Below are 22,155 nucleotides of genomic sequence, written 5' to 3' on the forward strand. Positions count from 1 at the left end.
ACTTATACCTATAAATAGTTTTTAAAATTTTATTATAGATTTAAATAGGTTTATTAAAGAACTTTAAAGCTAGGGCAATACTCTTAGATTAACTAGCAGGCTAAATATTTCTCTATTTAATAAATTAATATATAGCTTTCTAGGCAATTAAACCTCTACTTTTAAGAATATTTAGTTCTTAAATAATACCTAGTTGCTTCTATAGTATAGTTTAGTCCTATGACCGCTCTTTTAACTCTGCTCTCTCAGGCATAGCAGGTATTCTTTAACATACTTACTATAAACAGTATATAGAGATTACAAGACCAATTGAAGACAATGTGCAGCCAATCATATAGGTCAAAGACTTCGCATCACCAACTAACAAATGCATGCACCATTGGGAGACAAGACTCAGCAAACTACCTATATAGCTCTTCGCACCTCCCTTTGACTTGCAATGACAGTGTACTATAGAACATACCGCGCCTGAAGGTGTTGTCAAACAAAGGACAGTGGATATTCATGTCTTCCATCAGTCATTCTTTGAACAGTCAACAAACGTTTATGTTGAAGGCACTATTTAAGTACTCTCCCATACCAGCTTCCTTTAATTAATAACTATTTTCATTGCACCCCACTTCCTCTACTTCCACTTTCACACGTATTCACCATGGAATCTTGTAAGCGTACAGCCAAAGCGCCTAAGGACTCGAGCGCCAGAGTTTCCAAGCGTATCAAGACTTAGAACACATCTGGTTCTGAATGCGCTGCCATTTCACCATCACTTCCAGCCAAGCGTAATGAGACCATCTCTCAGCAAGAGGGTGATTCGGCGAAGTACGTATATCTCGAGACTATGTTGCTGATAGTGGTCTAGACCTCTGGCTACTACCCCAGCTGTACAATCATTGCTCTGTAATCAAGTCTGGGAATGTGATATGTTTCAATTGTGTCATCTACAGTCTACTCAAAATTGTCTACAAGCCTACTCATTATACAATAGTTATCTGATAAACACATCTAATAAAGAAAGTCTGTACTAAGCTGATACTATTCTATCAAAAGCTTAGTGGTAGGATATTGTATGATAGCCCAACCACTGCCAGAATCGAAATATTCGTCGACTTAAAGACAACCCTGGACGGTGTCTTTGTCTGCAAACTTGAGCGACGTCAGATCTGGGATGCGACTCGCATATGTACATATTCACCAGCATCGTACTCATCGTTACAATAAATCATGAAACCAACATCAATTTTACAAGTAAGGTTCCTCGACTCCACCTGAAGACTGCTCTCTATAGATGTTGTGCCCTGTGCCAGAAGAAAATAGTACCCCGACGGGAGGCTGCGATACCAAAGTTACTTCACCTCAACTGCACGCCATTTCCAATAAATACGCCTGCGGAAGTGTCAAAGTTGATTTCGTTAATAAACGCAAACTCGGTTTAATCCGCCTTCCGGCATCCATCGGCATCACATATCATCCAAACAGCGGCTCGAATGCATCCTCTGCATCGACCTGACATCATTCCTCAACCACAAAGTTCAGCGACAGCTGGCTTTAGAGCTCGGGGAATGGGTGCACCGTAAGCGAAGTTGGCCTTCTCGAGGGTCTAATTGACAATGACCATGGTGGTGTATGGCCCTTCAGTGACGAGCCTGATGCGGAATGGGGGCTTGGAGAACAATGATACAATTTTTTGAGCAGTATCAAGTGTCTGTAGAGTGTGCCTGGGATGCTGGATATGGTATGTCCCGAGTTAAACCGTGAGAAGTCCGGTCCAAAACATCAACCATCATCCCAGACTATTATAAAATTCTTGTCCTAGAATGAGCACTACCATGCATCGTGGAAAATCAAGACATGCTCTCATATAAAGATCTAATATGCCAAGGACAGGCCCTTTTATTATCGCCAGGTGATAAGGACGATAAATGTACACAATTCTTCTTCATCCATGCGTAAAATCAGACACTATTCTCATTACTGACACCAGAGGAACCGTCCCTCTCGATGCAAGATCTTGAGAGGTGATCTCTTGGGGTATTCTGGTGCGCTCTTTCAGAAAGGAGATTGAAGTATAAAAATGATCCTGGTTTTGAGTCTGAAATGGAGGCCATGAATGAGCGAACTGAGATTCCAGTTCTTCTAACAACAACCAGAGCAACAACAGCAACACCAGCAGATCCAGCAACACCACAACCACCACCACCACCACTACCGCTGCCCGCCGATGCTCAGAGCGGTTGAGTGATATCAACCGACCATATCTCGAGCGAAACCACATGGGCAAGTGACTCCTCTCTCATAGAAAAGGGACGAGAAACAAAAGATGGGGGAAACAGAGAGAGGGCTCTTGGAATGAGTTTGTCCGCGACGAATGTGACCTGACCCCTGAGCAGCTCCAGGAGGTTCAAGGCATCCGAGCCGAGTACACAAAGAAGCGGAGAACCTTTACGCCGGGTATGAGACCCAGACAACCAAAGTCAGAGTCACTGAAAGGTACAAATGCACAATTTGTGGCTACGTGGCAGATAGTCCGTCTCTCATCAGATTCTGTCAAAAGTCGCAGAAATGCCAAGTTTCTGGCAAAGTCGAAGCGCACTGGAATCCCTATCGTCAAAATGTTCTCAGGGGTCTATTGATGGACTGGCCGCCATATGTGATACTGGCTTTTGTATGCCTAACGTCCTCGGCATTAAAGTCCTCGTCTTAACGCGCCAGTATTTTGTCATGACGTGCTAAGCAATAGACGATTAGATTTAACTTACAATAGCGGCTCAGACGACATCGAGAAAAGGAATTTACTTGATAAAGTCGTTGGTGTTCTGCCTCTTTTTTGACAGACCTCTTGTAAGTGCTTGGTATAATCAACGATCCCGGCAAGGACCTACAAACATACAGGCTCAAGGGGAGGGACGGTGACGATCCTTGGGGTCCCCGAAAGGAGCGCGCCGTTAGGCAATACATCTTGAGATGTGGCTCCTTGTATGAGGACCAAGCACTGCTAACCGCCGTCCGCTTCGACCGGTGGAAATGCCATGCAGGTCTCGCGAGTGTTATCATGTAGGAAACTGCCGCTAGCAAGTTCCGCATGAGTACGTCTTCGCGTTGGCTAGTCGTTGAGACGATTCTGAGTGTCTTTCGTCAAAGTGAAGGTATTCGACGATCTATCTAAACCGGGATATCAATTGACTCTATGAAAGTACTGATATCAAGTTCTGAAGCTTCGTGATCGATCTCTCCTCTAACATCAAATTTAAGCTGAAATATATACCGATTGCAACCTCGTTTTTCGCAGCGTTTGAACTTCTTTGAGTTGATGAAGGGCACTTGCAAGCAAAGATGCGCACATCGATGGGAATATTCTAAAGAGCTGCTCGCTCTTTAGCCTTGGTAGGCTGATAGATATCATCCGGGACATTGCCTCCAATTGTGTGCAGGGTTTCTCTTACATCAAACTTGCTACCGCCATTCTTACCATACACCAGTCATTGGCATCAAGTCTTCAGGATACCCAGTCTCGCATTGTGTCAAACTTGATGCGGATATCTTACTCATGATACATTGGTATTCGATACTGAGGTCAAAGCTCATCACGGGTGCTCACATTTACCACCTAGCTACAGCAGAAGCGGAAATGATACGGCGTAGGTATTGCATGTATAAACGAGTTGTGAAGAGCAGTTTAAGCTCAAGTAATAAGCATGAAAATAAATGCTGGATAAGAGTAGATGGATTAGTGTTTGACGTTTATGCGAGAACATGACTTGTAAGTGAGTGGCAAAGCTGTGGCAGCCACTGGCAGATGAGAAAAACTTTCGTCCGACAACATCGGGTTTTCCTGAGCAAACATCAAAACAAAAAGAAAATAATTGTGCCAAACATCATCATCTTTTCAAATTATTCTTCTCCCAAACTTCTAATGTTATCTCCTCTTCCAATAGCCAACGATGCATTTTCTTGCGACAATAGCGACAAGTAAACAAGCGACACAGCAGGCTAGGTTTTCTCTTACTCACGAAAGAATTTACACACTCTCCAAGTTCACCAAGCAACAGTCTTTCCACTTCCCTTCCCCAAGCCAACACATCCTCATTCAACCACCGCATTTCTCAACCTCCTCCCGCACTCAGAACCAGCCTCACTTAACACCAGATCCCCCAAACCCCAGTACCTCAACAACACCAAAACTCTCGGCTCGCGAATATAAACACCAAAACTAAGCGAGCTTGCCAACAAGAGGACGACACGCCCCGGCCCCGTTGGCCAAGTGGTAAGGCGTCGCACTCGTAATGCGAAGATCACTGGTTCGATTCCAGTACGGGGCATCGTTACCCCAGCTGTCTCAGACAGTTGAATCCTCTGTTTTTGCTTCCTCGATATATTGATACGTTATCTTTTTGCTTGGTTGTAGAAGTAGAGCTAGATTCTGAGTTTGTCATTGGCTGGTTTTACCTGGGAACTCTACTTTTGGTAACTGGCTTCACTTGATGGCTGTAGCTGTGTGCAATAAGATAACGCTGATGTGATCCAATTCGAAATGACACTCATTATTATACACCTATATCTAAGCAACTATCCTCCCCCTTTCCTTCTTTGGCTCTTCACTCTCCAACACTAACGGTCCTCCTCCAGGCCCACTCGCATCCAAGCTGACCGTCACACCCTTCCTCTCACCCACAGCTCGTATCGACTCTCCCAAGTTTCTAAAGTCAACTTCACAAGTCTGGGCCTGATTCTCAACTCCATCTTTGACCTCTCGGATCTCAATACCAGGATATGGTAGCCAACCTTCTCGAAGGGGGATCATAATAAGTGGAATCTCAGCTTCCGTGTCGGATGTTGAGGATAGAGGGTCCTTCTTTGAGCCTGGAATGACAAAGTGACCTTTCCGACGGCCACCGAGAAGCCATGTGTCTCCTGCCGCAGCAACTTCATAACTATACTCTGTGTCTTTCTTGTACTGCATCTCAGTGTCCCAGATCTGCGTCCATCTAAGATGCAGTGTAGCTGGGAGCATCTGGTTAACAGCCACAGTTGGGACAGCTCCCGGTTTCTGATCCATTAATTCCGTGACCGGAGTTTGCAGCTCAATATCTGCTGTATGCAGGATAGGCAGTGAGGGTATTTCAACTGGGATGAGGAGTGTGCAGGGGTTATCAGGCTGCGCTGCTGAAATGGTAATCCGAGGATTGGAAGCTTGCCATTCCTTGATAACAGTAGATATTTTCTCCGTTGCATCGACTTGCGTTCCCGGTACCCGTCCAATGCCAGCAAAGTACTTATCCCAAGGAACGTCAGCCAGGAACGCAGTAGGCACTGCACCAAGAAGTGCAGCTCGCTCGAGGTCAATAGGTTGCAAGGTCTTGGCTTCTCTCACAACTAGCGACGTGATGAGTTTCGAGAAAGTTGCCAAGGAAGGATCATTCAGAGCATCAAAGATGGACTTGACAAGTGCCTCCTCGATCTCCGTTTGTAGAATGTTGTAGTAGAGTTTCAAGTACATGGTTCTCGCCGCTCGTTTACTTGACCTAATATTAGTCTTCCTTTTGATACGGTAAAGTAGTGTTGCCGGCTGTTTCGAAAACACCATGGTTGTATCAGCAGGAGGAACGCCAAACTCGGACTCAAACAAGTCGCAGGGCATCAGTTCACTCCTATATAGTCGCAAAGGACTGTGGCTCGCTGTCGACACGTTGAACCGAGAGTAAAGTGCATTATGCTTGAAGACATCTTGCACGTTGACGCCCAAAGCCAGAGAGATGGGAATGATTATCGACTTGGCAAACGTGTACTTTTGACCCGACTCAAGCGTGTATGCGACGTCGGCCTTAGCAGACACATCAGCGATATCATGCTCAACCGAGTAAGGGAATCGTAGTGTAACACTGGAATCAGCCGGGATTTCGTTGAAGTAGATGATACCACCCGCCTCGGGCTTCTTTGCAAATTCCACGTCTGAGTCGATAACTTGGGCTTCAAGAGTTAACATCCGCAGGCCACCAGTAGTGGGCCTGAGACGGATCTCGCAACTCTTGATTGAGTTCCAGCCTGGGTTGAGAGTGAAGTCCAGTGTGTTGTTCTTGTCTAGGGAGGTATGCCTTGTTGCCACAAGATGCACATCAAGAGCACCATCTCGATGGAAGATGACGACTTCGGGATGCTTGAAGATATCTGTAGTTTGTGGAGGTGGTTGGTTGATGTCGCGTTCAAAGTGAAGGAAGAGATTACTCGAGAAAAGTCCAAGATGATCTATCTTGTATTTTCCAGGAATGACAGACTGAAGTTGTTAGCATGGTCTTTCGATCTTGATTCAGTAAACTTACGTTGCATTCAACTGTGATGCTGTTTTGGCCAGGCTGCAGAACAATGTCTCCCTTCCTCGAGAAAAGCAGCTCCTTAGTAGGACCCGGCTCAGAAGCTGTGGCTCGCACATCTATCCCATCCAACTTAATCTCGTCCGGTAATAAACACCACAGGTTAATGGTCAAGGAGCATTTATCCTCTTTGTCAAAATACTCAGGAGCACCTGCAAGCTCGATACTTGTAAAGAAGTTCGACAGGTGCACCTTGACTTGCGAAGACAATGACGAAGCTAGGTCAAATAAGTTACCCACAACGCCCTTCATAGACATTGCATCTACAGGCTCGGGCTTACCAACCCTCGATACTCTCTTTGAACGTTGCTCTAGTCTTTCCTTTTCAGCTGCACAAGACTTGGTCAATAGCTTGAGAGCAACTCGCACGTAGTCATCCTTTGACTTCATCTCTCGAAGACAGTGGAGATACATGACAAGCATAGACAGCTCGAGTGACGTCCAACCGCTCTCGCCGAAGAATGGCGTTGCTCGGTAGAAATAGGAAGAAGCAGTGCTATACTCTTTGAGATAGAAGTTGAGCACAGCAAGATCTGCCATACTTGCTTGCACCGCATGATCATGGTTTGCAACAGTATAGTGTCGAAGAGCTTTGTCTGTGAGAATCTCATACAGACGATAAAAGTTCTCTGGGTTGTCGATGGCAGTCTGGAGGAGATTGTTGTTTACACCAGCATCCAAAGGAGGTATTTCCTCTGAAGTACCACCTGCGGCGGGCTGATCATCAAGGCTGATCTCTTCAAAGTCTGCCTCAGCTTCTGCAATAATGGGCGCCTCTTTCCAGCCGTCACTCCACCCTCGCTTCTTACCCAAGCCATCAAGAATGCTTCGTGACAGCATATAAAGCTCCGCGCGTCTAGCGGCGAGATCTTCAAGACCTGCCTTGAGAAATTGTGATTCCTGATCATTGTTGATCTTTGGCATGCCCGGTCCAGGGAACACACCTGGGCTCAGTGGAGGACGAGTCCCAGGCGCTGGACCTGTTGACACATGAAGGGATGTAGTTCGAGCAGGATGCATCATAGTCTTGGGTTCAGGAATGGAGGACTTTTGTTCTTGACTTTGAGGGGGAGCAAGAGTTGAGGGGGGGATAGGAAGGGATTTTGATGCTGTTTGTGCAAGGATTTGCTGAGCAACTGAAAATGCGAACGATGCGACCACATTGTCAATGACTTCTGATAGGTTAGGGTCGATAGGAGAGTCGTCTTCCTCAGACTTTTCAGATGCCACAGCAGTCAAAATGTCTCGTCGCATAATCTGTGATACTGCTGGAATGAACTGTAAAGTCCTTCGACATATCTCACCCAGACTTGCAAGATTTTCCGTCTCCTCGGTATGCTTTGGTGGAGGTGCTAGAGGTGCGACTCCGTGCAAGACAGAGTCTTGTTGCTCCTTCAGCTTGTCCAATAGATCATCTCGTGATGACCAGGCATTCCCGAGTCGCAAGAGGAGTGCCATCTGCCGAGCAAAGATATAACATCGGAAGTCAAATACCGATACATCATTAGCGAGGATCTTGTCTCTATAGGCCTTCTTAGTAGCACTGATGGGTATCTCATCAAATTGCTCCTTGATAGTCTCATTCGACTGAAGATCCACAGCCTCTTCATCTTCTGTGTTTCCACCTGGTGCTTTGGCAAGAGCGCTTTTGACAATCTCCTTAAGATCTTCGGTGTAGCTGAGCATGGCACCTCCGTGTCTCGTTGGCGAACCTTCATCAGCTTGCTCGTTCACAACAGAGTCAAGCCCAACACTAAGCTCATCGTATCCCACCAAAGCGTCCTCTACTAGACCGACACTCTCGAAACCTCTTGCCAAGCCTTCTTTAAGGATGAAGAAAGTGCAAAAGTTCCATCCTGGTAAACTTCGCTGACCGTCTTTTTCTTTGATATCTTCTTCGTACTGTGTCACACGCAAGTCGAATGAGGTAAGAATGAGGCTCTTGAACTTGGCAATGAGCTCCGCCCAGGCGTTTTCGGCATCATGCTCATCTTCAGAATATCCCGTTGGCACCGCAGGAACCACTCTCGGTAGCTGATCGTACGGAAGATCGTTGATTCCAATTCTGATCTGTGCAACTCGATCTGGCGCCGTTTTCCCAAGGCCAGAAAAGTCGGTACGAAGCTTCTCGAGCAGAGGTGTCGAACCAGTGCGCCATCGCGGGCCTGACTTTTCTGAATTCTCCTGCGAGCGAGAGCTAGTCCTGGGCTGCGTCGACGCTACTGTATTGGGGAGAACAACGTGTAGAATCAAGTAATCGAACGCATCGTGCTTCTCTTGTTTGCTATTTCGTTTCGGGTTGCTTGATGACGGTATCTGAGTCTTGATCCATTCTCGAATTTCGGCACGAACGGAGGTCTTGTATGTTTCATTGTCGTCGCATCTGACCAGTAGCACCTTAAGATACGGTGTCCGTCGCAGACCAGGAATTTGATGTCGTCGTTGACTCCCAATTGCCCTCGAAGGCAAAGACTGCGTGTCTATTTGATCCGCAGAAGCTGCCCGACCACCAAAGTTCTGCTGCTGAAACCCATCGTCGAGAGTGCTCCCTGATCGTCGAAGGGTGTGAGGAGAAGAAGCTGATCCAGGGTCATCCCCCTGAAGAAGCTCAACGTGAAGCGTGTCGATAGATCGTAGAGGTCCAGCATGCGATTGCCAGTTCAAGTTCCGCAACGGTAAGCGGGGAATCAATCCAGGGGCGAGGAGCTTGTAAACATCGTGAGGATCGAAGTACTCGACTTGCGACAAGGTGTCGTGTTAGCGGACAACTCAAGGGAGGCTTAAGGTTTACAGGGGAATAAACGCCATTAGAAGGTCAGTACTCACCAGTCACTTTTGACGTCGAGAATGGCTGTTCCATGGCAAACAGCTTGAATGCGCACTTGTCATTGCTGTTTGTCCAAGTAAACAGTCAAGGTATGGGATCTCAATCGAGTTGGTGTTTAGTTAACCGCTAAAGCTGTCCCGAACGAGCTCCAGTGGATAACGATTGGAGACCCCTGTTGACGTAGAGGTACCTCCTTCATGCGCCGGAAGCGGCATTTGTCCGGTCCCAGGCGGTGAGGGCACGTGCGTTGTGTTATTGGTTGGGTATCATGACGCTATTTTCATTTTGACGGCGGGGTGGCGGCAGAATCGTGGAGGGGCAACATTTTGTCGAGGAATTGCGACTAATAAGCGTGTTAAACTTATTCATTTCTCTCATTTCCAACCGTTTTGACTCTTTATCATGTCTTCTCTCAAGGCTGTCAAGTACACTCGGGGCCAACTCCAGGTCCTCGATCAACTCCGTCTTCCTCACGAATTTCACTACGATGATGTCTCCAACAGAACAGAGGCCTTTGACAGCATCGCTACTATGCGAGTGCGAGGTGCCCCAGCTATTGCCATCGTAGCAGCCCTTGGTCTGGCTGTTGAACTCCACAATGGAAGTATCACAGCTTCAAACGCTGAAGATACCATCTCTCAAATCGAGGAAGCTCTCGACTATCTCAAAGAAAGCCGACCTACAGCTGTCGACTTGACCAACGCTATTAACCAGCTCAAGTCCACAATAAGGGCGGTTGGAAGCACTGCTACCAAGGAGCAGGTTATCATAGCTTTCATCGAAGAGGCTGAGAAGATCTTTGAGAAGGATCTCCAGACCAACCTTTCCATTGGTGACCATGGAGCTGAGTGGCTGCGTGCCCAAGCTGGTGCTTCTCCTGACCAGAAGATCTCGGTCCTCACACACTGCAATACTGGTTCCCTCGCTACATCTGGCCACGGCACTGCACTGGGCATAATTCGCACTCTTCAGTCCAAGGATCTTCTCCAGCACGCTTTCTGCACAGAGACTCGACCTTACAACCAAGGAAGCAGACTCACTGCCTTTGAGCTTGTCTTCGAGAACATTCCCAGCACACTCATCACTGACTCCATGGCTGCTTCACTCTTCCGCAACCGCAAGCAAGAAAAGAACATTGCCGCTGTCATTGTCGGTGCTGACCGTGTCGTTCGCAATGGCGACACAGCTAACAAGATTGGTACTTACCAACTTGCTGTTCTGGCCAAGCACCACGGTATCAAGTTCATTGTCGCTGCTCCCACAACCAGCATTGACCTTGAGACTGAGACTGGCGATGGTATCAAGATTGAGGAGAGAAAGAAGGAGGAGCTTACACAGGTCACAGGAGCTGTGATCAAGCCTGATGGTACCGTCGATGAGAGCAGCAAGGTCCGCGTTGCTACCGCTGATCAGCGAATCAACGTGTGGAACCCTGCCTTCGACGTCACTCCCGCCGAGCTCATCGACGCAGTGGTCACAGAGAAGGGCGCCATTGAGAAGGGACCCGATGGCAACTTTGACTTTAGCAAGATCCTGCCTGAGCGCTGGGCCAAGATCACTGGTGCATAAACCAGCTTTACGATGTCATATTTCATTTGAGCGGGCTACCATTAGACTAGAGCAGCGGAAAATTTGGGTTTCTATTTATTGCTTCAACGCATGAAGAATCAGCTTTTGGTATCCTTCAACGGCAGTTTCAAGATCAGCAACGGTCAAGTTCTCCCTCGCGCCATGTGCAACAAGAATGTTTCCCGGGCCGTACAGGTACCTCGTGTGGTCACCCTTGAGGTTGGGAATGTCGGTTCCGTAGTTGACGGTGATTTTCTCGAAGCCTGAACCTGTTAGCGACGCTACCACAAGAATTTGAAACGGTGTACGTACCATCGACATCGCAGTTTGCTTCCACAGGTCCGTACCCGTGGGTGCAGTCGAAGATGAAAGCATCCTTGTCGACCTCGTCAAAGATGGCTTGAATCTTGTCATGAACAATGACATGTCCATCAGCCTGCTTTCCGCTCGCAACTCGCACAGCCAGTCCAACCTTGGCCTCCTCAGGAATAACATTAGCGGCCACACCACCATTGAATCGACCAATGTTGACAGTGGTGTTGCCAAACAGCTCACTGCTGCCAAGGTCGGTGTCGAGCACCTTAGCGAAGGCTCGGATCATCAGCTCGTTGGCTGACTTGCCGAGCCATGGGTAACCACTGTGGCCGGGGAAGCCCTTTGTGGTAACGTCGCAGCCCAGCATGCCCTTGTGTCCACAAGCAAGCTTGAGCTCTGTAGGCTCTCCAAAGATGACAGCGTCTAGGCTGTATGGAAGCTCCTTGCTCTCGATGGCCTCACTGAAACGGCGCATGCCGTCGCCCTTGACCTCCTCGCCGACAACGAATAGTAGGACGACCTTATGGGGATCGATCTTTCCGTGCTCGATAAGGTTCTCAACTGCGGTGATTTGAGCAGCGACGCTACCCTTGGCGTCCACGCTGCCTCGGCCGGTGATCATGGTCTCTTTTGTAACCTCGCCATCATCAATTCCATATGGTATATGCGGTGGAACGACATCAATGTGGCTGCTCACGCAGACCTTGGGATCGAAAGTCTTCTTTCCGTCTTGTCGCCAAGCAAGCACATTGAACCTTGGCTTTCCCTCTGGCGTGTTGTCAAAAGGCTCAACTTCCTGACGCGAAGTAGTATATCCCTTCTTCTCAAGATATCCCTCAAGCCAAACTCCCACATCATACTCGGTCCCAGAAACCGAGGATGTCTCAATGAGAGACTTGTGCAAGCTCAGTAGTTCGGATCGGTACGAGGGCGCATCGTCGTTACTAGCAATGGCGTCGGAGGAAGGCTTTCGGTCATAATCTCCAAGGACCTGCTGCCAATCGAAAGCAATGGCCAAAGAGGCCGAGGCCAGGAAACTGGCGACTGTTGCGACGCGCATCGTGGGGAAACAAAACGGGTTTGTTTGTGTAGCTTAAAGTTTTTGGGGTGGAGGTTGGGGAATAGAAGGGGAGCTTGGGTTCAATTGAGCTCGGATATTGGTGGAGAAGAGCGGAATGACGCAAGTAGCCGATGTCGGGGTGTTGTCTGGGGTACCTGGATGGTCAGGTCAGATAAGAACAGAGATAGGATCTTCTTTTGGAGAGGATAGTGGCATGATATAGTGATCCTTGGACGGGGAATGCCTCTATTTGGAAGGTCTAATATCGATCGGGCGAATAACAAAACCCGTATATAAACGGATGAAAACTGCTGGGTTACCCCACATTGAACAAACTGTCACAGGAACACTGTATTGTTCCTTGGAATAGCTTTTTACTCGGGTTGTTCTACATACAAGACAATATTTTCGCCTGTCCCAGCTCTAACCAGCCTTAAAAGTGTTGCTGGTTCTCTTACACGAGCAAACTGCAAGATTACGCTGCGGTGATAGACCTAACCTACACCTTAGACTGACTATATCCGTTTCGAACTTACATGCAAGACTTGTTATACCAAGTATGTTTGATGGCAACTTATTATTGCTAGAGATTGGCTATCCCATCCTTCTTATCAAATACTCCTGGTCTCTCCTTTGAACATCTCGGGGTCAAAATTACGGCTTCCTTCAACGGATTCCTTCACGCACCAAGCTTGGCTCGTATCGGCTTCATGTCATGAAGAACGAAACGCTCGAATTTACACAATCTAGCTTTGCAATCCTGCACAACCTGTTACGCAAGAAATATCGGGCCACGGACCGTTATGTCGGCTTGTCCTTCCGATCAGAGCCGGCTAGTTCCACGATGTTGGAGATAAGCTTAATGCGGGGTTGATAAGTTGTTCTTTTTTCACAGTTCGACAACTGACAACAAGGATTTCTGTCTTTCCTGTTTAGGACCATATCCTATTGATCCTTGTTTCTCGAGTATTGATGGAATTCGAGGCTGGATCTGCTGTTGTTCTGTCTTATTACACTGCTGCAACAGATTGAGGATCAAGGCTCAAAGACCAGTGGTGCTTGACTTTCTCTATTCCGAAGATTCCGGCCGAATCTACATTTTCTTTGACAAAAAACAAAAATTACTTCTTCTTCCTAGACATGTCTACTATTTTGTAAGTTCTATTCATGGTGTTTAAGAGTTGGGAGACGTCAGGACAGATTTGTAGGGGAAACATGTCATCAGCCTGTAAGCCGTGGCGTAACTAATCCATATCATCAGGTAATTCTCGTTTAAAGTGAGCCGATCACTGCTGAAAGAAAAGATGGGGTCCCTTGACGAGGCTTCATGGACTGGAACCGCCTATGTTCAAGGTCAAGCCACAGCCAAACTCCTCGCGAGTGATCTTGAGCTAAGCTTCTGGGGAGGCGTCGACCCCCAGACCAGTGAGATCATTGACCGACACCATCCATTGAGTGGACAGCATCTCCAAGGCACTGTCCTCGCTATTCCAGGAGGCCGAGGATCATGCACAGGTAGCGGTGTTATGCTTGAGCTGTTGCTTAACGGCAAAGCTCCAGAGGCAATCATCTTTGAGAGACGAGAGGACATTCTTACTCTTGGCGTCATGATTGCAGAAGAAGTATTTGACCAGTCTATCCCCGTCGTGGTTCTAGATAAGGAAGACTTTCGACATCTCATTCAACTGAACGGGCAGACGATATTTGTGGACGATGGTTATGTGTCCACTCAGCCACCGTCAAAACACCGAAAAGGTTCGGTGATAGACACAGAAAGCGGTCTTATTCTTGAGACAATGCCAGCTCTAGAAGGCATCAAGCTCTCAACACTGGACCAAGAACTGCTGAGAGGAGACTACGGCGACGCATCACGCGTCGCTATCAGGATCGTCCTCCGCATGGCCCATCTTCTTGGCGCAACACGTCTTATGGATGTAACACAAGTCCACGTCGACGGCTGCGTCTATACTGGTCCTGCAACTCTCGCCCTAGCAGAACGACTCCGCGACTGGGGCGGTAAAGTCCGGATTCCAACGACACTCAACTCTTTATCAGTTGATCAAAAGCGCTGGCGAGCACTCGGTGTTGACACTGCTTTTGGAGAAGCGGCTGATGCACTTGGAAAAGCGTATACAGACATGGGAGCACGACCAACCTTTACCTGTGCGCCTTATCAGCTTGAAAGTGCGCCTAAACTTGGTGAGCAGATTGCTTGGGCGGAATCGAATGCTGTTGTCTATGCGAATAGTGTTTTGGGGGCGCGAACTATGAAGTATCCAGACTTTCTGGACATCTCGATTGCATTGACAGGGAGGGCGCCCAGAGGAGGTCCTCATCTCGGCATCAATCGACTAGCATCCGTTTGTGTGAAGATCGTGGGGCTGGAGGACACGACAAGTCTTGACGATTCATTCCCACCTTTACTGGGATACTACGTTGGAACTTTATCGACCAGCCGAATTCCTGTGATAACGGGGCTCGAGAACCTTGGTCTCTCGACAGACGATCTGAAAGCCTTCGGTGCGGCTTTTGCCACTATATCGAGTGCTCCAATGTTTCACATCGTTGGTATAACGCCAGAGGCACCGACTCTTGAAACAGTGCTTGCCCCTGAATTCACCTCTGTTGAAGTCAAGCTGGGTGATCTGGGACTATGCTGGGATAAGCTCAACAGCGCACCAGCAAAACAGCCAATCGATCTTGTCTCACTGGGCAACCCACACTTTTCCCTCACCGAGATACGAAAACTCGCCAACCTCTGCCGGGGGCGACGAAAAGCCGCTAGTGTATCCATTATCGTTACATGCGGTCGATCAGTGTATAAACTCGCTGAACAAGCAGGTCTAATAGCTCAGCTTGAGGATTTTGGGGTGCAGATACTGACAGATATTTGCTGGTGCATGGTAACCGAGCCTGTGATCCCAACGGCGGCAAAGACGATTATGACGAATTCTGGGAAATATGCTCATTATGGGCCGGGTCTTACAGGAAGAGGGATGTACTTTGGTAGTCTGGCTGGTTGTGTTGAAGCTGCATGTTCAGGAACATATGAAGCTGAGAAGCCAGAGTGGCTTGAGAATAAAGGAGTCAAATAGAAGACTAGTTCAATATGAGATTCCTAAGCGGCAACAAGAATTTGCTGAGCAGTGGCTCATAAATCAACCTCTACGCCCTTTTTACCAACCTTCTTTAGTATAGGCTCAAGAATTCGTTTGCTCGATGTATCGAACAAACAATCTATCCAGAGAACAGACTTCAAGGCCTTGTGCAGTTCTGGCCATGAACATATCCCCAAGCCACCCATGACTTCCAATAGCCACTCCTCAATGGCTTCATCGCCGCCAACTTGAGAAGAGCTTGTTCTCCAAATCACCAGAAGCCACAGAAGAACAGTATCAGGCGGCCGAGTCGCAGCCTTCTTCAAATCCATTAAAGCATCCCTGAAGGACTCATCCAGATATGCTTGTCGTTGCTTCATATCCCTCCATCGAAAGAATATACTTGCAGCGAACGTCATCATTCCGAGTCGAAAAGCGTTTTCTGAAGGTGATTCGGGAGACAGAGCGAGTAGGCGGTAGAGAATCGATACCATGACTTCGCTAAAAATATTGGGTTGAAGTTTTCGACCAGTTTGGCTGGCGATGTTGCTGAGCTTTGCAAATTCTTCGAGATCTTTCCATACGTTTGATAATCTAGGATCAAGAGTTTTTAAAAATGCTTGCATATTGTGGTTCGTATCTGGATGATTCTTTTTATGGCGGAGTAAATGTTGGCTTGGAAGGTATGGATTCCAGGATATGTCTTTGTTGAAGAATACAGGCTTGCAGCCGAAGCGAAGGGCTAGGCCAATATCGACTCTACCAGATGTCAGATATTGCCCGTTTAGGTGGGTATGAGCACTTACCTGCAAACCTTGGCCGGCAATCTGGGATTATCAAACCTCAACATCTCAAGTCCACCCCTTAAATCCACTATCCTCGACATACCAGCAGCATGATTTTCAGCCGCTGTCCGATCACCTATCATCTCAGCTGCCAGACCCAGAATAACAACTACCATGATGGTAGCATCTGAAATAGAAGTTGGGTCTGCAGGATTATTTATTCTTGCCTGAAGAAGCCTGAGCGTTTTCAAAAAGTGAAAGTGTGCAAGACTGCCATAGTCTCGTCCAAGAAGCATGTCAAAGTATGCTTCTACCGAGAACATTATGGAGTGGAAGTATACCTGGTCAACTAGGAGATTTGTAGTCCAGGATGATTTCATCTCATCGACTTGGAGGCATATTTCCGGGGGATATAATGATCCTCTCATCCCATGAAATGCTACTTGATATTAGCTCAGAAATAAACTATAGGAGAGAAGTACTAACATTGAAAGATGTCATTTTCCATATATGGCTGCAGTGGCTCGGGAAAATCAAGTAAAGAGAAGTTTGTCCCCACGCGACCTGGTATAGTTCCATCAGGAACCTGCAACGTCATGCGTGTTTCCTTTTGGTTTAAGATCCATGATTTGGCCTGGATTTGATCTTTTCGAGCTGAGTTAGAGCGTGCACGACTTCTAACGAGTCTTTGGTTCTCTTTGGATTTCTTGAATGGCGTCTGGGAGATGAATGTGAAGCTTTGGTCTACTTAGGTTAGCCAATGTGTGATAGCTGGCTGGGAGAGAGCTTACTGCGAGACGACTGTTGTTTCGGTTTTAGCATGACTTGACGCGAGAATGCAACCCGTAAACAGAATATGTTGATTATAATGAGATCCTGGAGTGAACAGGTCGTTAAGTTAGCATTAGGTCGAGTGCGTCAGCTCACATTTGCGGTCGATGTCATCCCGGATTTCGGGCTTATTAACTCCGAGCGCCCAACTCATGAACCACGTAAATGAATATCTCAAGCCACATTATTGACATGGGACATGTTAATTCTTTAATTATTCATCCTTGATAATAATGTCGTTCACAAGTCTAAGAGAGCAGAATATAACTGTAAGAAAAAGCTGAGAGGGGACTTGGATATCCATTATACGCCGTTTGGCTTAAATCAGTAGTGATCCAACACAGATAGAAAATCATAAGCCAGAAACAATGCCCTTGACGCCTGCAAAGTCCAACTCCTCCAGTGTCTCATTCCAAACCTGATCAACCAAGACATCACCATGTGTATAAAACCATCCCGCCAACCTAAAACCAAGTTAGTAAACCAAATCCACATTCATCAAGAATCAACTTACGGTGCAATCTCACAACTCATCAAAAAGCACCCATGGGACTCCTTTCCATGTCCATAGACAGCATTAGTATAGCTCGCAGCACCTCTATCAACAGGCCTTCCACAAATCGCAAAGAACGCCCCTGCAAGCGCTCCAGCAACACCACCCATTTCATGATGACCTCCAAGGCCAGTACCCTTTGTAAGGCCTGGATCAACCATATTGATAATCACATCATCAGGATTGACCTTTTCGCAGAGTCTTACGAGAAAGAGTTGGTTAAGAAGCTTTGATACACCGTATCGTTCTTGGGAACTCCATGGTGTGATTTTCGGGTCGTCGAAGGATGCGAGGAGTGGGCGTTCATCTTTGTTTGGGAATTTGCAGAGATGGGCTGTGAGGGAGTTCACTGTTGTAAGACGAGGTGGGCCGTGGCCGGAGGTTTTGGTCTTGAGGATGGGGATGAGAAGGATTGTGAGAAGGGCTGTGCTGAGGTGGTTGACTTGAATACCAACTTCATGACCTGTGCCAGGTACAAGTTCGAAGTTGTTAGGCGAAAGACCAGCGTTGAGAATAACAAAGTCAATGCGAGAAAGCTCAGAGTCACATCTCTTGGCAAAAGCCTGGACAGAATCATAAGATTGCATATCAAGCTGCCAAACATCAATCCTAGCGGATGGTGCGATGGTTCTCAGCTTCTCAGCGGCAACTTTGCCCTTTTCAAGAGATCGAACTCCCATTATAAGATGAGATAGACCTAAAGAGAGGAGCTGCTTTGAAGCTTCGAAACCGAGACCTGTGTTAGAGCCGGTGATGATGGCTGTGCTGCCTTCGACTTGGGGATATTTCTCTCTGGTGGGGAGTTCGATGGTGGTGCGGAATTGGTTCTTCCAGAAGACGGGGAGCCAGAAGTCTGGGAGGGGAGACATGTCTCTTGAGGGGACCATAGGGGAGGACTTTTGGTTCTTCTGGCACGGCATTTTGATGATGATGATGATGATGGTGAGAAGACTGGTTGGATAATATGGAATATTGAGGACACAGCGATCAGAAGGGTTGAGGATGAACTATTTGCTTGGCTTGAATTTACTATAAAGAGAGATATTCTACATGTTTTATACCCACAATCTCATTTTACGGCGCTATATCAATTCCTGGTCTTCGTTGGATTCTGGACTGAGTGACGCTGAAGCTGTCCCAAATAGGAAATTGAAAAAGTCTTGGCATTCTTCCAACATCGTCTTGGCCAATCAGAGACTCGGATTATGCTCCCAGAAGACAACATCTCAGCCATTTCAGATGCGTTGAATTGCGTATGATGTGTGATTGCCTTGTGTTCATGTCATGATAGAACGGAGTTAAGATGAATGTTCACATCAAGTCCGGGGCTTCTGGCTGTCTTTGTCATGATGGGTTGGTCATGGAACAACCATGATATGTCTCAAAGCCTGGGCCAACAGACAAACCTCAAAGAGCCGTACCGCACTCTCAATGAGAGTATACTAAGTAGATAAAGAATCAGCTTTACCAAGAATGCGAGATGTAATTTTTATCAGAACTGTATACCGATCATGACGGCGATGTAATATACGCCCTACAATGCAGCTGGTCCCCTATCATGGCACGTCTAGTGTAAGTTAGACCGAGGATAAGTGGCTACCCACTCCCATCAGCTCAACGCAATTTCTAGTATCAACAATCACCAGTAACTAATTCCAATCACTATCTCTAGTATTCGTATATCTATACCCACTATACCTACAGTTCCCCGAATCTCTCCCGATCTATCGCCCTCTCTAGCTTATCTCCCCACGGTGGATAACCCACGATATGCCTCCCCCCGCCGACGCCGACTCGGAAGCTACATTTACCACCGACTTCACAGTCTCCTACTGACTCGCTCCTCGAAACACATACCAAAAAGCAAATGACATGTTTCTACCCCTCGTGTCCCTTGCGCCCTACAACACAAGTCGCCCAATCACTAACCCCAATGTCAATGTCTTGGCTCGCAGAGTGGACCATGCCATTCGTGCCCCGCGATGCCGGCAACGGAGGGGTCCAAGTCGAGATGTTTTTATTATCGAGACGATTCCCTGGACTTTGAGGTTGTAGATTACCTTTGAGACTTATATCCATTGTATTGTATTGACGAGACAAAATGACTGTTGTTACTCTTCCCGAACCCTTTGCTAGCATCCCCCGAGAGAACTTTCTCTTCGGCGCATCGCCTCTTCAGCCCCTCCCCAGAATATCCGCTGCTCTCGGTGGAAAGGTCAATGTCTACGCGAAGCGCGAGGACTGCAACTCCGGCCTCGCCTACGGTGGAAACAAAGTCCGAAAGCTAGAGTACGTCGCTCTCCTAAACAAACTCACTCACAGCATAGCTAATCCAAAACAGATACCTCGCCGCTGAGGCCCAAGCCCAAGGCTGTGATACCCTCGTCTCCATCGGCGGCGTCCAGTCCAACCACACCCGCGCCGTAACCGCCGTCGCCACAAAACTCGGTCTCAAAGCCGCCACCGTCCAAGAACACTGGGTTGACTGGGAAGACCCCGGCTACGAAAAGGTCGGCAACATTCAGCTCTCGCGGCTCATGGGCGGTGATGTGAGACTTGACCCGTCGACATTCGGTATCGAGCACAAGACGACTCTCGCCAAGCTCACAGATGAGCTCAAGAGCAACGGTCGCAAGCCATACTACATCCCTGCTGGAGCTTCAGACCATCCCCTCGGTGGTCTAGGTTTCGCACGCTGGGCATTCGAAGTCGAAGCGCAGGAGAAGGAACTAGGAATCTTCTTCGACACCATCATCGTCTGCGCCGTGACAGGCTCTACATTCGCCGGCATGATCGCCGGCTTCAAGCTCGCCCAAAAGAAGAACGGTTCTCCCGCGCGCAAAATCATCGGCATTGACGCCTCTGGAAAGGTACAGCAAACCTTCGACCAAGTCCTACGCATCGCCAAATCCACAGCTGTCAAGATCGGCCTCAGCGAGGACGACATCACAGCGGACGATGTTATTCTGGACCCCAACTACAACGCCAAGATCTACGGCATCCCTGATGAGACGACCATTGAGGCGATGAAGTTTGGCGCTGCTACGGAGGCGTTCATCACGGATCCTGTGTACGAGGGCAAGAGTCTGGCGGGCATGATGGATTTGATCAAGACGGGCAAGATTGCGAGTGGGAATGTGCTTTATGCTCATTTGGGAGGTCAATTGGCGCTTAATGCTTATTCTTCCTTGTGATTTATACATGATAGATTGATATTTGAGCGTGAATAGAATTGATCGAAGATTTGCCTATTTCTAGAATAGTATGAGTACCAGGCTAAATGGATGGATAGCTCAGGCACGCTATTGTCCATCGAGTGTGCTTATTAGAGCTCTCAGTCTGTCACCTTTGCATTCCTTCGACATTTCTTCTTTCTAATCATCTATTCATTCAACTCCATAATTAGTAGAACATCAGCTTAAGATGGTCGATTTTCAAGACACCAAGGTAGCAGTTCTATCTGCCCTGACAGACTTCTTCAACATCTCGTCCCAAACCCCCAAAGATGCCGGCAACCATCTTCTCGAGACCTCTTACGTCATACAGTCCACCCCCAATACTATCGAACAGACGACACTGGGAGAGCTATTCCTCAACGACACAAAGAAAGAGGGCCACCTCGAATGGGCTATAGACGAGCCCCAAGAAATCTTCATTCACGAGAAGCTCGCTGCGGTCTGGACTGGCTGGTCCATCCGCGCCGATGATGGTACAATCATCAGTCACAAGAAGGGCATCCTCGGATTAGCTTACACCGATGGACGTTGGAAGGTATCAGGTCTAGCTTCGACAGAGCGCTCTTTGGAAACACCCACCCCAGAAGATGAAAGAGATCTTACCCAAGAGATCATGAAGCCCATCAACGCTCTTCTAGACGACTTCTCCCATCCAGACTGGGACGTCCTCAAGCAATGGTTTCTTCCCAACGCTGGTGTGACTTTATATCGACCACCTGCTGAGCCAGCGCCTATGACTATGGAGCAGTCCATCGTTCGTCTACAGGGTATGATCAAGAGTGGTATTACTATTCAAGAGAAGTTACATGATATTCAGGTCCGAAAACATGGTGATATTGCATTAGTTTGGGCACCGTTTGTGGTTGAGATTAATGGGGTGCCTAAACATGACGGTGTTAATGCGTTTACGCTTCTGAGGAGGGATGGGAGATGGGTGTTTAGTGGATGTCAGGACTATGGTGTTGCTCTTCAGTGAGAGGTGACTGATGGGCTTGCTTCTCGTCATATATCTGGGTGGTATCTGGTGAACGTCTGTGTGAAAGGTGAGCGTGGTATGTTTATTTGGTCCTCTGCCTGAAAGCGATGAATCTCATGGAATAAGCCGGATGCCTGGATGTTGTTTTATTTGCGACCAATAGCGTTGTTGTCCGTTGAGTTTGACACTAGATTTCCAGACAGCTGAAAGAGTGTCTAAGCCATTATGAATTTCTCTTGTCCTTTTGGAAGCCCGGCAGCATGGCTCAAAGGTCGTACATGGTGCATATGAGCGTCTAAGTTGTGGGCTAGAAGTGTTATTTGCAGTTGAGATTTGTGGCTGTGAGCTTATTCCAGCAGAGAGAACCTAGTGCATATGAGCGTGAACACCTTCTGCAAGTTCATCCATGTAATCATACCCCGGTAGCCATTCCAAGAAATACACGTATTACAGCTTTGCAGATCATACTTGTAAATCCTCAAAGAGAGTCAAAAGAGGCTGAGTGTGTTTATGCATGGGTGCTTTGTTCAGATGTTTGTA

General features: G+C 47.6%; 7 protein-coding genes across 7 annotated transcripts; 3 read left to right on the top strand and 4 right to left on the bottom strand.

Moving 5' to 3' along the window:
• Positions 1-4,555: 4,555 nt before the first annotated feature.
• On the bottom strand, positions 4,556-9,225 carry FTJAE_7350 (trafficking particle complex subunit 10; the record flags this gene model as incomplete). Its single annotated transcript, XM_037354059.1, has 3 exons — positions 4,556-6,268; positions 6,315-9,103; positions 9,192-9,225. 3 exons carry the CDS (start codon positions 9,223-9,225, stop codon positions 4,556-4,558), a joined length of 4,536 nt encoding a protein of 1,511 aa, XP_037205555.1.
• A 369-nt stretch (positions 9,226-9,594) lies between these two features.
• FTJAE_7351 (Methylthioribose-1-phosphate isomerase) lies at positions 9,595-10,761 on the top strand (the record flags this gene model as incomplete). Its single annotated transcript, XM_037354060.1, has 1 exon — positions 9,595-10,761. The coding sequence occupies one exon, from the start codon at positions 9,595-9,597 to the stop codon at positions 10,759-10,761; it is 1,167 nt and encodes a 388-aa protein (XP_037205556.1).
• Positions 10,762-10,836: 75 nt separating this feature from the next.
• Positions 10,837-12,136, bottom strand: FTJAE_7352 (acetylornithine deacetylase; the record flags this gene model as incomplete). The annotated part of the gene is made up of 2 exons (XM_037354061.1): positions 10,837-11,024; positions 11,074-12,136. The coding sequence occupies 2 exons, from the start codon at positions 12,134-12,136 to the stop codon at positions 10,837-10,839; spliced, it is 1,251 nt and encodes a 416-aa protein (XP_037205557.1).
• Positions 12,137-13,440: 1,304 nt separating this feature from the next.
• FTJAE_7353 (DUF521 domain protein) lies at positions 13,441-15,231 on the top strand (the record flags this gene model as incomplete). Its single annotated transcript, XM_037354062.1, has 1 exon — positions 13,441-15,231. The coding sequence occupies one exon, from the start codon at positions 13,441-13,443 to the stop codon at positions 15,229-15,231; it is 1,791 nt and encodes a 596-aa protein (XP_037205558.1).
• A 56-nt stretch (positions 15,232-15,287) lies between these two features.
• On the bottom strand, positions 15,288-16,841 carry FTJAE_7354 (uncharacterized protein; the record flags this gene model as incomplete). The annotated part of the gene is made up of 4 exons (XM_037354063.1): positions 15,288-15,993; positions 16,041-16,368; positions 16,506-16,763; positions 16,811-16,841. The coding sequence occupies 4 exons, from the start codon at positions 16,839-16,841 to the stop codon at positions 15,288-15,290; spliced, it is 1,323 nt and encodes a 440-aa protein (XP_037205559.1).
• A 361-nt stretch (positions 16,842-17,202) lies between these two features.
• FTJAE_7355 (short-chain dehydrogenase reductase family) lies at positions 17,203-18,323 on the bottom strand (the record flags this gene model as incomplete). Its single annotated transcript, XM_037354064.1, has 2 exons — positions 17,203-17,314; positions 17,365-18,323. The coding sequence occupies 2 exons, from the start codon at positions 18,321-18,323 to the stop codon at positions 17,203-17,205; spliced, it is 1,071 nt and encodes a 356-aa protein (XP_037205560.1).
• A 1,181-nt stretch (positions 18,324-19,504) lies between these two features.
• Positions 19,505-21,615, top strand: FTJAE_7356 (1-aminocyclopropane-1-carboxylate deaminase; the record flags this gene model as incomplete). Its single annotated transcript, XM_037354065.1, has 3 exons — positions 19,505-19,692; positions 19,745-20,562; positions 20,813-21,615. The coding sequence occupies 3 exons, from the start codon at positions 19,505-19,507 to the stop codon at positions 21,613-21,615; spliced, it is 1,809 nt and encodes a 602-aa protein (XP_037205561.1).
• Between the last annotated feature and the right edge of the window lie 540 nt (positions 21,616-22,155).

The sequence above is a fragment of the Fusarium tjaetaba genome (genome assembly GCF_013396195.1).
Source record: "Fusarium tjaetaba strain NRRL 66243 chromosome Unknown NRRL66243_c0000148, whole genome shotgun sequence".
NCBI lineage: Eukaryota > Fungi > Ascomycota > Sordariomycetes > Hypocreales > Nectriaceae > Fusarium > Fusarium tjaetaba.